Here is a 17,114-nt window from a genome sequence, read left to right on the forward strand (position 1 = left end):
GAAATAAACCACCATTCCAGAGTATAACCTTGCCTATGTTGCTGAACCTTGTTCAGCAATGAAGATGACTCAAAGAAACACATACTAAGACACCAACATTTTAGCAAATATTTTGTACAATGTGGTACACTCAAGGGCTAGAAAAAGTAAATTTGAGTTATCATGTGTTAGAACTCGCAGCTAAACCATGTTCTTGGTCCTCATTTCTCAGACTAATAGTAGTAATATCTGACATTTCTCGAGCACTTAGAATGTGCCATAACTGCCATATTTTACCTACATTAACTCATTCGTTACAATGAATGTGGATTTCACCAAAACATCTCCATAGGATTAAGGAGAAATAAATTCGTTTCCTATAAAATAACCCTGAAATATTAATTGGGGGTTTCCCAGCACAAATAAGCTACTCTATCCATAAACAATACATTCCTTATTTCACACATTTCAACTTGAATTACAGAGATCTGAAGGCATGTTTAAAGCAGGCAAGAACCTGAAGTATTTGATCCGAAGCTGGCAGCAGTGAGGAAGAAAAGACGACTGTTAAAAATAGGCTGTGTATATAACAATCTTGGGAAAATCTGATCATGTTAGTGGATATACCTTACCTACCATACTACTCTTGATGGAGGCTCCAAAGATCTTGCCCTCCCATCATTAAATACCTTCTAAGTCTTTTTTAGGCCTGCCTTGCAGGCCAAGAAACCAAACAGTTCTAAGAAATTCTAATTCCACTGGAATTGAGAACAATCCAGAATGATAGTGGTTATATAAGAGATTGGATTAAATATAATCTAGTATGATGGGTGAATATTTAAAGAAGAACTTGGAACACAAAACTTTAATAATCACTTGAAGGAAAAGTTAGTTGTCAAAGGAAATAATTTACTGTACTAGACCAATTTCATGTGACCATAAGAAGGTTTGAAACAACCATTGAAAACTAGGGATTAAATGTACACTTTGATTTCTGGGTTTGTTTAATTTAGAACAAGAGTAGTCACTCCCATCAGCACTTCCTTTATTCTTCCAAACTCAACTTATTTCTTTCTGTGCCAATCTCTTCCAAAACACTCACTTATACATCTATTATTCCCTTCCTGAAGGGAATAAGGAAACTTGTGAAGAATTTTCTCTGCAGAAAAAATAAATTGTCTTAGTAACTGTACAATAGACATGTTAGAAAATATAGAACAACTGTAACTGCTTCTCCAACCTCCTTAAATCATGAATAGACTTTGCTATGCTGTAAGTTAAGTAAAACAATCCTGTCTTGAGAGAAAAATGTAGACTTGCTAACAAAGTACTTGACTGATTTATTCCCACTTTATCCTCTCAGTACAGTACACTGCAGGTGCTGCACAAATACATGTGGGAGAATAAATGAGTCCCTAGCATTACAGGTTTCCAATAGGTATCAACATATCAAGTAGATTCCAGCCTGTCTTACTATATTTTTAAGGAAGTTCGAATGAGTAAAAGTTTCACTTGAAATCCATCTCTTTTGCTCGTTAGGTTCTGTGCCACGTTGTTTTGCCTGATTGAGTCTAATTTTAATATGCTCTTGTCAGCTTCTTTTACTCATATTTTCTCTGAGCCAATCACTATGGCTGCAACAACCAAGCTGCTCATCTCTAGGCCCTAATCAAACAAGGCAATATTGTGGGCAACACTGTAACAGTTTTGTCTCTTCCTATGGAAGGGTTGTTTTGTTTTGTTTGTTTTGTTTTGTTTTGTTTGTTTTGTTTTGTTTTGTTTTGTTTTGTTTTGTTTTGTTTTGGACAGGGTTTCACCATACTGGTCAGGCTGGTCTTGAACTCCGGACCTCAGGTGATCCGCCCGCCTTGGCCTCCAAAGTGCCTGGATTACAGGCGTGAGCAACCATGCCCGGCCGGAAGGGTTTGGTTTTTAACCCCTCTCCCAAATCCAAGATACCAGAGCTGAATTTTGGGCTCCCAAGACTCCTTTGGTACAACCCAAAAAGTCCCAGAATTCTGGCTCTCAAGGCTGGTCCTCTGCTTTGGTTCTTGCTCCCCTTGACTCCTGGCCCAGTGGCTGCTTCCACCACTCTGCTTATAACAAGATAGTTCCACATTTCTGAACTTAGCACCCTGTCCCAAAGCCCCAGTAAAACCCACTTCCTCCTATATGACAACTGCCTACCTGCCTTTTGAATACCTGTGCCACTATAAATTTGGGATCTGCTGCCAGTGAGTCGGGAATGGCATCTGGGTCTGTAACCTCTTTGACTCTTTGCCTTGACGAGCAAGCTGCGACTCTGATTTGACTTTTATTGCTGGGTCAGTTCCACTGTCAGGACAGTTATCTGTTAAGATTTTCCCTCATTCCTGACACCTGTCTCCATAATGTGCTATCATACCTCTCCAGTCCTAACACACAACCACTAGAATTCTAATTAATATTTTCTGAATTGTTTATTTTCTGAGACTAACACTAGGCTTTTGGTTATGTCAACTGATAGAGTCATCTTCTTTATCTGTGATGGCAACTTAATATATTATCTATTAACTAACACTAAAGCATATATTGTTATTTTCTAAATGTATGCTAATTTTTATGACATCTGACAATATCTGTCTACAGATCAAATAACTCTTCCCTGATACCTCTAGAATAACAAATAACAATGTGATCATGAAGCCAAGGGATGTAAATCCGAATCCCACTCTGTTACTCCTTAGTTATATATTCTCTAAATAAGATGCTTAAGCTAAGCCTCAGTTTTCTCATTCACAAAACTGGGATAGAGATAACAGTATACAAAAGAATAGTACAAGGCACTAAATACAGTACCTGGTACACAGTAAGCACCAATAAGTTAGCAGTCATTATTAGCACCCACAGGGTTTATATGTGCATATTTGTAATTTGCTGTATTGGGGTATCAAGAGAAGGAAAATAAAATAAACTCATTATGGTTAACCAAAAGATGAAAGATGAGTATGGGCAATGGTTACGGGAGGTGAACTTGATGAAAAAAAAAAAAAAAGGAAAGAAAATGGCTTATATTCTAGCAGGGTGAAGATCAAGTAAATGGCAAACAAGAGTATACTAAGCAGAGAGCAATGCTCCAAGATTCTCTGGAAAAAAATATATTCTATATTCAAGCAGGGTGAAGATCAAGTAAATGGCAAACAAGAGTATACCGAGCAGAGAGCAATATTCCAAGAGTCTCTAGAAAAGGAAGCCATGGTCCTCCTTTTGGTCTCCCTTAAGGCCCTGAGAAGAGTTAGGAGTCCCCTGCTTCTTCCAGCGTCTGGGAGAGTAGAGGGGCTGCCGTACTCAGCCAATAGTGTAGCAGGAAGAGAAAGCCTTGATCCATATCACGCCTCCTTGAAACCTGAAATTTTTTCACAATTCTCTCTTGCCAAATTATTTTCATCTTGAAATAAAACAAATCCTCTCTCTCTATTCCCATCCTTTAAACCTTAGCTCTAATGTAACCTCTATGAAATCTTCCCCCAATTCTCTCAGAGTTTATTTCTCCCATAACAACGTGGTATTTCTGTTTCCATCCTGCAAACCCTACCATAATTGTTTCTATCTCCTTCCCAACCAGCCTAATGAACTCCTTAAGGGCAAAGCCTGTGACCTATTCTAGTTTGTATCTCCAGGATCTAGCACAGGGCAGGATGAATGGAAGATGAGAAGCCACTGGGTACCTTGTACTGCTCCAGGCAGAATTGTCAGGATCAATGCTTCCTAATCATTTGGGGATCAGCGCTTCCTTTGAAAATCTGAGGAAAAGAACATTAAGCTGAAAGTCAAGAGATCTGGATTCTCTCCCTGGTTCTGCCAAAAACTCTCAGTCCTCAAACCCGTCACTTAATTTCACAGTACCTTAATTTCCCAGTTGACAGAGGAAGAAACTATACTAAAAATGTGGAAAAATCTGAATTTCAAAGAGTTATATAAGAGCAAATTATTTTTCATTATTGCTTCACAGCTTGATACTCATACAGCTCTGTATCTTGCCAAAAATCATGCTGTGAAATAAATTGACTATTTACCACAATAACGAAAAGAACTGTTGTTTTTTCTAAAACCCCAAAGGCCCTGTAGTTTACATACCCATGAGGGGTGAGCACAGCAAGCAGAAAGAAGCAAAGATGAATAATCCAATTAATCTACATTTGCTCGCGCCAGTGACTACAGATTCCTTTGATAACAATATGCTTTTGTACTAACAAACCTGTAAGACAATTGGCCAGTATGCTTGGAGATGTTTATATTCTAGATGTCACAGATTCTTGATGACAGTCCAAATAGTCTCTTCTCTCTACTTTGACCCTGTCACCAACAACTATCACAGGTGGATTAAGGCCAACAGAACTCCCCCACTTCTGCATGAGAAGCTGTGAAATATTCTAACTAATGAGGCCTGAGAGACGTACCTAATAGGGTTGACTTTAATACAAAAGGCAATTGTCAGGCAACCACTGTGAAGACTCTTAGGAGCTCCACAGAAACAAAATAATAAGGAACCCGGGGCTACCCTCTACATTTCAAATCTTCTGAAAGCTTCAGAGGCAGCCAGCAGCCCCTCTGTAGGAGCTAGTTAAGCAGATAAGAGTTTGTAAAAATAGGTAGCACTAAGCTAATTTTATGACCTAGAAATTCATAAAATTAGACCTCTAGGGAAAAACACAACTTCATTGCATTGAGTTTTAAAAGAGGTACAGATTTTTGTCCAAGAAACAAAGGCACCAAGGCAGAAACAAGAATGTTCAAGTCCCAAACCTGTCCTTTCAGACAACAAAAAAAAACTTTAACCCTCAACCTACCCCAAGCTTTGATCAGCAACCTATCCCATCTTCTTAGACTTCTTGCCTGAAGCAAGAGCACTTCTAACAGCACAGGAAAGGCTGTGCTGACTGTCCTTACATAAAGTGGGTGAGAAACAAGGAAAACAAGGCAACAGATTTACTTATTCATGTTTGTTTCTTTTTGCCATCTCTTGCCTAGGTCCAAGGGCAGAAAGGATAGCAGGTAATTTGGCCTTGTTCTTTTAAGCAACCTCATCCACATCTGTAGAACTCCACCGGTGCTCTACTGTACACTTTCCACGCCTACTGTTCAACCAGCCAGCATCTATTTCTGCTCCGGTCTGCTCTAGACCCACCCAACTTGCTAACTACTCTTCTGCTTCTCCCTATTCTACCATTCTCATGTCTTAGGTCAAAGGATGCCATCAACTTTCTGTTCTTTCTTTGGCTCCTCTTCATTACAATGCTGCCTCTTTACTCCTTTAAATGACCTCTAGGAATGCTTCCTTCGGTTTGACCTGGCCCTAATATACTTCTCTTGTCTTCTTGGACCTGGTCAAAACTATGCTAGATTCAAGAAAACAGGAAGTGACCTAAATCAACCTACATTCCCAGAACCTGGAGCCAGCTCTTGGCTATGCTTTCAAGGAATCCTAGGACACTATATCCACAACTGGCAGAAACTAGGAATGGAGCTGGGAAGTGGATCTGAACTAGGAACGTTCACTGTAACTAAAAAAGAAAAAAGAAGATTCCCAGGCAAGATGGCTGAATAGCAACAGCTCCAGTCTGCAGCTCCCAGCAAGGCCAACGCAGAAGGTGGGTGATTTCTGCATTTCCAATTGAGGTACCCAGCTCACCTCAATAAGACTGGTTAGACCGTGGGTGTAGCCCACAGAGGGCAAGCCAAAGCAGAGCGGGGAGGGGGCATTGCCTCACCCAGGAAGCACAAGGGGTCAGGGAACTCTCCCCACTAGCCAAAGGAAGCCATGAGTGACTGTACAGTGAGGAACAGTGCATTCCAGCCCAGATACTATGCTTTTCCCATGGTCTTCGCATGTGGTAGACCAGGAGATTCCCTTGGGTGCCTAAGCCACCGGGGACCTGGGTTTCAGGCACAAAACTGGACAGTTATATGGGCAGACACCAAGCTAGCTGCAGAAGTTATTTTTCATGCCCCAGTGGTGCCTGGAACGCCAGTGAGACAAAACCGTTCACTCCTCTGGAAAGGAGGCTGAAGCTAGGGAGTCAAGTCTAGCTCAGTGGATCCCACCCCTACAGAGCCCAGCAAGCTAAGATCCACTGGTTTGAAACTATCACTGCCACCACAGTAGTCTGAAGTCAACCTGGGATGCTTGAGCTTGGTGGGGGTGGGGCGTCCACCATTACTGAGGCTTGAGTAGGCTGTTTCCCCCTCACAGTGTAAACAAAGTTGCCAGGAAGTTTGGACTGGGCAAAGCCACTATAGACAGACTGCCTCTCTAGATTCCTCCTCTCTGGGCAGGGCATCTCTGAAAGAAAGGCAGCAGCCCCAGTCAGGGGCTTATAGATAAAACTTCCATTTCCCTGAGACAGACCACCTGGGGAAGGGGTGGCTTCAGCAGACTTAAACATTCCTGCCTGCTGGCTCCCAGCACAGTGCTCAAGCTCTGCCAAGGGACAGACTGCCTACTCAAGTGGGTCCTTGACCCCTGTTCCTTCTAACAGGGAGACACCTCCCAGCAGGGTTCGACAGACACCTCATACAGGAGAGTTGTGTTTGGCAGCTGGTGGGGGCGCCTCTGGGATGAAGCTTCCAGAGGAAGGAGCAGGCAGCAATCTTTGCTGTTCTGCAGCCTCTGCTGGTGATACCCAGGCAACAGGGTCTGGAGTGGACCTGCAGCAAATTCCAGCAGACCTGCAGAAGAGGGGTCTGACTATTAGAATGAAAACTAACAAACAGAAAGCATCAACATCAACAAAAAAAAGACCACCAGGTAAAAACTCCAACCAAAGGTCACCAACAGCAAAGACCAAAGGTAAATAAATCCATGAAAATAAGAAAAAGCCAGAACAAAAAGACTGAAAATTCCAAAAAACCAGAATGCCTCTTCGCCTCCAAAGGATCACAACTCCTCACCAGCAAGGGAACAAAACTGGACAGAGAATGAGTTTGATGAATTGACAGAAGTAGGCTTCAGAAGTTGGTTAATAACAAACTCCTCCAAGCTAAAGGAGCATATTCTAACCCAAAGCAAGGAAGCTAACAACCTTGATAAAAGGTTAGAGGAATTGCTAACTAGAATAATCAGTTTAGAAAAGAACATACATGACCTGATGGAGCTGAAAAACATAGCACAAGAACTTTGTGAAGTATATGCAAGTATAAATAGCCATATCAATCGAGCAGAAGAAAGGATATCAGAGATTGAAGATCAACTTAATGAAATAAAGCATAAGACAAGATTAGAGAAAAACAAATGAAAAGGAATAAACAAAGCCTCCAAGCAAAAATGGGACTATGCGAAGAGATCAAATCTGCGTTTCATTGGTGTAACTGTAAGTGACAAGGAGAATGGAACCAAGTTGGAAAACATGCTTCAGGAAATTATCCAGGAGAATTTCCCTAACCTAACAAGAAAGGCCAACATTCAAATTCAGGAAATACAGAGAACACCACAAAGATACTCCTCAAAAAGAGCAACCCGAAGACACATAACCATCAGATTCCCCAAGGTTGAAATGAAGGAAAAAATGTTAAGGGCAGCCAGAGAGAAAGGCTGGGTTGCCCACAAAGGGAAGCCCATCAGACTAACAGCAGATCTCTCTGCAGAAACCCTACAAGCCAGAAGACAGTGGGGGCCAATATTCAACATTCTTAAAGGAAAGAATTTTCAACCCAGAATTTTATATCCAGCCAAACTAAGCTTCTTAAGTGAAGGAGAAATAAAATCCTTAACAGACAAGCAAATGCTGAGGGATTTTGTCACCACCAGGCCTGCCTTACAAGAGCTTCTAAAGGAATCACTAAATATGGAAAGGAAAAACTGGTACCAGCCACTGCAAAAACAAACCAAAATGTAAAGGCCATTGACACTGTGAAGAAACTGTATCAACTAATGGGCAAAATAACCAGCTAGCAACATGATGACAGGACTAAATTCACACATAAAATATTAACCTTAAATATTAGCAGGCTAAATGCCCCAAGTAAAAGGCACAGACTGGCAAATTGGATAAAGAGTCATGAATCATCAGTGTGCTGTATTCAGGAGACCCATCTCACATGCAAAGACACTCATAGGCTCAAAATAAAGGGATGGAGGAATATTTACCAAGCAAATGGAAAGAAGAAAAAAATCAGTGGTTTTTTTAAAGTCTGATAAGACAGACTTTAAACCAACAAAGATCAAAAAAGACAAAGGACATTACATAATAGTAAAGGGATCAATGCAATGAGAAGAGCTAACTATCCTAAATATATATGCACCCAATATTCATAAAGGAGCACCCAGATTCATAAAGCAAGTTCTTAGAGACTTACAAAGAAACTTAATCTCCTACACAATAATAGTGGGAGATTTTAACACCCCACTGTCAACATTAGACAGATCAATGAGACAGAAATTTAACAAAGATATTCAGGACTTTAATTCAGCTCTGGACCAAGAGGACCTAATAGACATCTACAGAACTCTCCACCCCAAATCAACAGAATATACATTCTTCTCAGCTCCACATAGCACTTACTGTAAAACTGACCATATAATTGGAAGTAAAACACTCCTCAGAAAATGCAAAAGATTAAAAATCATAACAGTCTCTTAGACCACAGTGCAACCAAATTAGAACTTAGGATTAAGAAACTCACTCAAAACCACACAACTACATGGAAACTGAACAACCTGCTCCTGAATGACTACTGGGTAAATAACAAAATTAAGGCAGAAATAAATAAGTTCTTTGAAACCAATGAGAACAAAGACATCACATACCAGAATCTCTGAGGCACAGCTAAAGCAATGTTTGAGGGAAATTTACAGCACTAAATACCCACAGGAGAAAGCAAGAAAGATCTAAAATCAACACCCTAACATCACAATTAAAAGAACTAGAGAAGCAAGAGCAAACAAATTCAAATGCTATCAGAAGACAAGAAATAACCAAGATGGGAGCAGAACTGAAGGAGATAGACACGAAAAACTCTTCAAAACAATCAATGAATCAAGGAGCTGGTTTTTTAAAAAGATTAACAGAGTAGAACACTAGCCAGACTAATAAAGAAGAAAAGCAAGAAGAATCAAATAGACACAATAAAAAAAAGGATAAAGGGGAGATCACCATTGATTCCACAGAAATACAAACTATCATCAGAGAATACAATAAACATCTCTATGCAAACAAACTAGAAAATCTAGAAGAAATGGATAAGTTTCTGGACGCATACACCCTCCCAAGACTAAACCAGGAAGAAGTCAAATCCCTCAACAGACCAATAGCAAGTTCTGAAATAAAGGCAGTAATTAATAGCCTACCAACCAAAAAAGCCCCGGACCAGACAGATTCATGGCCAAATTCTACCAGAGGTACAAAGAGGAGCTGGTACCATTCCTTCTGAAACTATTCCAAACAATAAAAAAAAGGGGGGGGTGGGGGACTGCTCCCTAACTCATTTTATGAGGCAAGCATCATCCTGATACCAAAACCTGGCAGAGACACAACAAAAAAAGAAAATTTCAGGCCAATATCCCTGATGAACATTGATGTGAAACTCCTCAATAAAATACTGGCCAACCAAATCTGGCAGCACATCACATCAAAAAGCTTATCCACCACAATCAAGTCAGCTTCATCACTGGAATACAAGGCTGGTTCAACATACACAAATCAATAAACATAATCCATCACATAAATAGAACCAATGACAAAAAACACATAATTATCTCAATAGATGCAGAAAAGGCCTTCAGTAAAATTCAACACCCCTTCACGCTAAAAACACTCAATAACCTAGATACTGATGGAACATACCTCAAAATAATAAGAGCTATTTTTGACAAACGAACAGCCAGTATCATACTAAATGGGCAAAAGCTGGAAGTATTCCCCTGGAAAATCAGCACAAGACAAGGATGCCCTCTCTCATCATTCCTATTCAACATAGTATTAGAAGTTCTGGCCGGGGGGAATCAGGCAAGAGAAAGAAATAACAGGTACTCAAATAGGAAAAGAGGAAGTCAAATTATCTGTTTGCAGATGACATGATAGGATATTTAGAAAACTCCATTGTCTCAGCCCAAAAACTTGTTAAGCTGATAAGGAACTTTACAAAGTCTCAGGATACAAAATCAATGTGCAAAAATCACAAGCATTCCTATACACCAATAATAGAGAGCCAAATCATGAACAAACTCCCATTCACAATTACTATAAAGAGAATAAAATACCTAGGAATACAACTTACAGGGGATGTTGAAGGACCTCTTCAAGAAGAACTACAAACCATTGCTCAAGGAAATAAGAGAGGATACAAACAAATAGAAAAACATTCCATGATCACAGATAGGAAGAATCAATATCATGAAAATGATGATACTGTCCAAAGTAATTTAGAGATTCAATGCTATCCCCATCAAGCTACCACTGACTTTCTTCCCAGAATTAGAAAGAATGACTTTAAATTTCATATGGAACAAAAAAAGAGCCCATATAGCCAAAACAATCCTAAGCAAAAGAAAAAAGCTAGAGGCATCAAGCTACCTGAAACTATACGAAACTTGAAACTATACTAAAAAGCTACAGTAACAAAAACAGCAGGGTACTGTTACCAAAACAGATATATAGACCAATGGAACAGAACAGAGGGCTCAGAAATAACACCACGTATCTACAACCATCTGATCTTTGACAAACCTGACAAAAACAAGCAGTGGGGAAAGAATTCGCTATTTAATAAGTGGTGTTGGGAAAACTGGCTCGTTGTATGCAGAAAACTGAAACTGGATCCCTTCCTTATACCTTATACAAAAATTAACTCAAGGTGGATTAAAGATTTAAACATAAGACCCAAAACCATAAATCCCCTAGAAAAAAAACCTAGGCAATACCATTCAGGACATAGGCATGGGCAAAGACTTCATGACTAAAATAACCGAAAACAACTGCAACAAAAAGCGAAATTGACAAATGGGATCTAATTAAACTAAAGAACTTCTGCATAGCAAAAGAAAATACCATCAGAGTGAACAGGCAACCTACAGAATGGGAGAAAAATTTTGCAAGCTATCCATCTGACAAAGGGCTAATATCCAGAATCTACAAGAAACTTAGACAAATTTTCAAGAAAATAACAACCCAGCAAAGGATATGATCAGACACTTTTCAAAAGAAGACATTTATGTGGCCAACAAACATGAAAAAAAGCTCATCATCACTGGTCATTAGAGAACTGCAAATCAAAACCACAATGAGATATCATCTCATACCAGTTAGAATAGCAATCATTAAAAAGTCAGGAAACAACAGATGCTGGAGAGGATATGGAGAAACAGGAACATTTTTACACTGCTGGTAGGATGGTAAATTAGCTCAACCATTGTGGATGAGTGTGGTGATTCCTCAAGGATCTAAAACTAGAAATAACATGTGACCCAGCAATCCCATTACTGGGTATATACCCAAAGGATTATAAATCATTCTACTATAATGACCTATGCACATGTATGTTTATTGTGGCACTATTCACAATAGCAAAGATTTGGAACTAACCCAAATGCCCATCAATGATAGACTGGATAAAGAAAATGTGACACATATATACCAGAATATTATGCAACCATTAAAAAAAAAAAAGGATGAGTTCATGTCCTTTTCAGGGACATGGATGAAGCTAGAAACCATCATTCTCAGCAAACTTAACACAGGACCAGAAAACTAACCACCACATGTTCTCACTCATAAGTGGGAGTTGAACAATGAGAACGTATGGGCACAGGGAGGGGAACATCACCCATTGGGGAGGGATAGCCTTAGAAGAAATATCTAATGTAGACGAAAGGCTGATGGGCACAGTAAACCACCATGGCATATGTATACCTATGTTACAAACCTTCTTGTTCTGCACATGTATTCCAGAACTTAAAGTATAATTTAAAAAAAAAGAAAAAGGAAAGGAAAAGAAAAAGAAAAAAGAAATCCTGCACTTCACAGCACCAATTAAAATTATACTTAAATTTGTGTAAGTGTGATCAGTATCTGTCCTTTCCTGTCCACACTCCCCATTAAACCATAAGCTCCATGAGGGCAAGAACTACACCATATAAACAAATTAAAAAAAAAAAAAAAAGAAAGAACTACATACCGTATGAGTACCTGGCACATAGCTATAACTCAATTACTTCAGCCATATCAGATTAAAAAGAATTTAATTTATGCCTCAACAAAGCTCTGAGATAAAATGGTACTTCTCATATCACATCTTTTCTGGAAAAGCTAGTAAGAACATTTCTTTTTTTTTTTTCTTTTATTGCATTTTAGGTTTTGGGGTACATGTGAAGAACATGCAGTAAGAACATTTCTTAAGGTCCTGCTAGTCTAAGATTTTTCAGGCACTATTCTAAAATTTTTACATGCATTCTCATTTAATTCTCATGACAAACCCATAAAGTACATACCATGATTATTCCAATTTTACAGATGAGACATTTTAAGCAGAAAGGTTATACAATTCTCTCAAGGTTATAGAGATGAATGACAGAGATAAGATTCAAATCTAAGTAGCCTAGCCTAAAAGTCCATACTTTTATTCACTACACTATAACACCTTTTATTGAAGACACCAAATTCTTGAATACCAATGAATTTAGCCAAATAAAACAAATGATATGAAGACAAATTCAGAATTAGATATACAAGTCTCCAATTCTACAAGACAATTCAAAGATATTGTCACCAAAAATCATTCCAATGTCTGATCCTTACTTTTATTTAAAACAACAGTCAAAACTAAAACCACATCTTCCTTTTCAATTGACAGACATAGATGGAGACTGAAACCCAAAATATTCTCACTTCAAAACATTTTCTTCTGCCACTGAATCCCTGATTTATAAAAAACACAGACAGACTGTTTTTATCTGCCAAGGCACCCAATCACCAAACTGGGCCAACAGAACTCCATATGTATTGCCTGTGTTTTCCACTGGAGGCAGCAGAAATGCATGAGGACTGCCCCTGTCTCCATGGCTTTGTCTTTCTAGTTCTCCCTGTATAGGATGTAGGAAAATAATACATTTCGAGTTTGAATGGGCCCTCAGTATTTATTCAAAAAAATACCAAAAACCAATGTGACAGGGAAGATGGATCACTAGAGAGGAAGCAAGGAGAACAACTCAGATGATTAGAATCTGCCCAGCAGATGCTTCTAAGTCCCAAGCATTCAGTAGCATGCTTCCAAGATTACACCCAATCTTACCACCGCGCCTGAGGGGTCTGTGACTCCTCCAGTTTATGAAGTCTTGTTGGTACACCATGGAATGTGAAAGACCTTAAGAAATCTAAAATTAGAAAGGGAAAATTTAACTCACCTTCCACTGCTCCTCAGGAAGCAGTTTCACAACCACCAGATCCCCATTTAAAGCTCTATTGCGAGCAACGACCCCATCAATAAAAATGTCTCGATCACCATCCTAGGTTGAAAAAAGAAATAAAACAATAGCTTAAAAACACATAAAGCAAAAAAACTGAGATTGCATGCTTTCATAACTGAAATGAGAAAATAGCAAGTTATTTTTAGATTACCCTTTTTGTATTAAAGCAAAAATGTTATAAAAAATATTTTTAATACTAAGTGAATTTTTTAAAGTATCAAGAAAGTATAAAAATAGAAGGTATGCAAGAGAACAGAAGAGGAACCACATATAATCTCCCCAAAGAAAACAAACTGAGGGCAGGAATAGCAATGGCTCTAGGATTTGGGCTCTCTAGGAAGAAACCAGCAAACTCATAATGCCCCTAAGAAAGTGGCAAAGATAATAAACTGTGGTTGTTTTTATGGAGACCTAAGTAGAAGGCAAAGAAGAGAAGGAAAGAGATGTAATAAGAGATTCATCACGTGCTCTTTACACTCTACTGATCTTGCTGACTTAGGACCACTGTGAACTCCAGACCATGAACACAAGGTACAGACACTTTCATTCTCACTCACTCATTCAGAAATAACCCACTTTAAACAATGTGGCTCCCCAGTGAACTCCCCAGGTGTCAACTTCTTGGCTTAAATAGGTACCAGAGTCTTCTTGGTAAGCCAAATTACTTTGAAATTTTAAATAGACAAGATAGCTAAGGAAAAGTAGGTCTTCAGCAGCAGTCAGGGTCCCTGAGAAAATGAAATATTTTCAAAATGTTTCACCAACAAGCAGGTACTCTTATCCTTCTATTCTCTACAAGTTTAGATGATGTGCTCCTTTTCAGAGAATAAGAGGGAAGTAAAATATTATTTTTTCTTACAGGAGGTGACAGCAGAAGAGTCTGGAAAATCATCACTCAAAGTTTTCTTATAGGGACACAACATAGATAAGATTTAACATAACATTCAATGGACTGAAGGTGATTACTATGACATTTTAGAAGAAGTTATAACATCCCAAACTCACCAAAGGAAAAAAAAAAAATAGCAGGAGGGTGCAGATTCTAGTCACTCAGCGTTTTTTATGGTTTCCACTTACAAACCATTAAAGATCTAAAACAGTTTTGCTCCTCAATTTCCAGTTTAGCTATGGGTTGACAGCTGTGGCCTGCACACTCTGCCAAAACCAACCCCACCCTAGTCCCTGAGGAAAAGCTACTGTGTTAGCCACAAAACATGACTGTAGCTGATCTCTTGACAAGCTTCTCAGAGAGATCTGCAAGACAGAGCCAGTAAACAGAGTGAACAACTGAAATATGGCACATCATCATCAATTGCTGCTTTCTGCAATTCAAAAAGCAATAGGATCTCTCGGACCTCCTTGGAATGAAAAGTGGGCTGTTTGGAGGTCACCCTAACCCATACTCATGTGTCAAACATAAGAAATGAAATGCCTCTATTATAAGCAGCTATTAACACCTTTTGGCAGCTCAGAGATTTCAGATTGATAGGACGATAGTACTGTCACCTTACTATCCCAAAAAAACAAGGAAAGCAGGGCTGAGTTGAACCTCAGACAACACAAAAATCTACAGCTACTGCGTCACTACTCAGCTCTTCCTTGATTCCTAGAGAAGACGGATCTGTCACTGAATCTCTTATTTTAAAGATACTAAGCTTGTAAACTGCTCAATATTAAAAGTATGAGTCATCCCGTCTAACTACTTTTTAAGGCCAAAGATTTCAGCTCTTTGTTTGGATGCCAGAAGTCTTGTTCTAGCCATCAGAAAGAATAATAGATAATATATTTAAAAAAAAGAAAAATAGAACATGAACATCCCTGGAGGAAAAATAAAGGAACTGGGGGGTGGGTGTGCATTAAGCAAACTAAAGACTTAGGGAATTGGGGGAAGGAGAACAACACAAGCATGCCACGATGGTCACAGCATCCCTCACCGATGGACCAGAAATGAACTACCGCTGTACAAAGGATGCCTCCTATGACAAGATGCATTTAAAAGTTAAAGAGCTTCTCAGACCTACATAATTCAGAATAGAAACTGTCCTTTTTTAAAATGACAGGTTTTTCCATCTGATCCATTTTCTCCTCTTTATCCTATCCCCAAATAGGATAAAAAGGCATGTCAATACTATCATTTTATCTTGGTTTGCTTGAAAGTCACATGATTTTACTCACAGTCTGCATTTCATTTTTATTGAGAACCTCACAAAACTAGCAAGTACATGTAAGTTGCTCATCCCATATACTTCAGTTGTGTCATGAAACGAAAAGCAACTTTGTCAGTAGAAATTATAATGAACCTAAGTCAAGTTCCCCCAAAACCAAGTATCATTTTATACCTAATGACTAATTCACTGTTCTTCGCCTGTGGACCTAGGGAGAGACTTCAGCATAGCAAATGACATTGTATAAATTCACAACTATTTTTAGAGTCAATAAGAGCAAACCTAAATACTTTAATCAAATCTCTATTTTTGTCTCTCTAAAAACTTTAGAATGTGAGGAACATTGGAGACCATTTTGTTCATCCCGTTTTACAAATAAGGAAACCACTGTACGTCTTTTGTCAAAGCAAATGCCACATCTTCTTTAATGTTTATTCCTGCCTTCATTCTCCTAGCTTAAGCAGGTAACATTTAGGCCCTAGTTCTGACATTCTCCTTCCTAGTCTATCTGTGGGCATTTTTCATCCCATATATTTTATATTTGTCATAAAACGAAAATCAACTTTCTTTTTTTTTTTTTAAGAGATGGGGTTTCACCTTGTTGGTCAGGGTGGTTTCTAACTCCTGACCTCAGGTGATCCACCCACCTCGGCCTCCCAAAGGGCTGGGATCACAGGTGTGAGGCACCATGCCCGACCTGAAAATCAACTTTCTATCAGTAGAAGTTAATGATGAACCTGAGTCAAGTTTGCAGTTCATAGAAGTTCACATTTGACATGGACATGAGCTATATATGCTCAGAAATCCAGACCATAGGTGGTTGTGGGCTTTATATATGAGTAATCTGTTGCCCCTATTATTGCCCTGAAAATGCTTCTGAAAACCGAAGCAAAGAATGTAGAACTAGTCCCATGTCCAAAACCACAGTGTCTACAATCACTTGCAACTGGGCCCTGACTGTTGTTTTTATGATCTATTCTTAATTACCTAGAGGTGGGGCCGGGCACGGTGGCTCATACCTGTAATCCCAGCACTTTAGGAGGCTGAGGCAGGCAAATCACAAGGTCAAGAGATCAAGACCATCCTGGCCAACATGGTGAAACTCCCATCTAAAATACTAAAAATACAAAAATTAGCTGGGCGTGGTGACACACATGTATAGTCCCAGCTACTCAGGAGGCTGAGGTAGGAGAATTGCTTGAACCCAGGAGGAAGAAGTTGCAGTGAGCCAAGATTGCACCACTGCACTACAGCCTGGTGACAGAGCAAGACTACGTCTCAAAAAAAAAAAAAAAAAAAATTACCTAGAGGTGATTTGTTTTTCTCTAAGACAATATTACTACTCCAACAGTAGCCAAATGAAAGAATAAAAGAGGCACAGAAATAGGCCAATCCTAATATCACAACTGTCTAAAAATCCCTAAATAAGACATACCAAGAATACAATTTTAAGTAGAACAACTATGAGCTTTTAAAACATCACCAAATTTTGCTTTTGCTTCTCAGCTTTCTTTAACAAGCCAGGTTAGGCC

General features: G+C 39.1%; 1 protein-coding gene across 5 annotated transcripts in view; it reads right to left on the reverse strand.

Moving 5' to 3' along the window:
* DIS3L2 (DIS3 like 3'-5' exoribonuclease 2) overlaps positions 1-17,114 on the reverse strand; it is a 388,020-nt gene that overhangs the window by 312,353 nt on the left and 58,553 nt on the right. For all 5 annotated transcript variants that reach the window (XR_012517592.1, XM_003936718.4, XM_074398855.1 and 2 more), the window contains exon 5: positions 13,355-13,456. Coding sequence is in view for 4 of the 5 variants with exons in the window: in XM_003936718.4 (XP_003936767.1) it covers positions 13,355-13,456 (102 nt within the window). In the remaining variant the exon portion in view is untranslated. The remainder of the gene's footprint in view (positions 1-13,354; positions 13,457-17,114) is intronic.

Source organism: Saimiri boliviensis, chromosome 5, assembly GCF_048565385.1.
Source record: "Saimiri boliviensis isolate mSaiBol1 chromosome 5, mSaiBol1.pri, whole genome shotgun sequence".
NCBI classification, from domain to species: Eukaryota; Metazoa; Chordata; class Mammalia; order Primates; family Cebidae; genus Saimiri; species Saimiri boliviensis.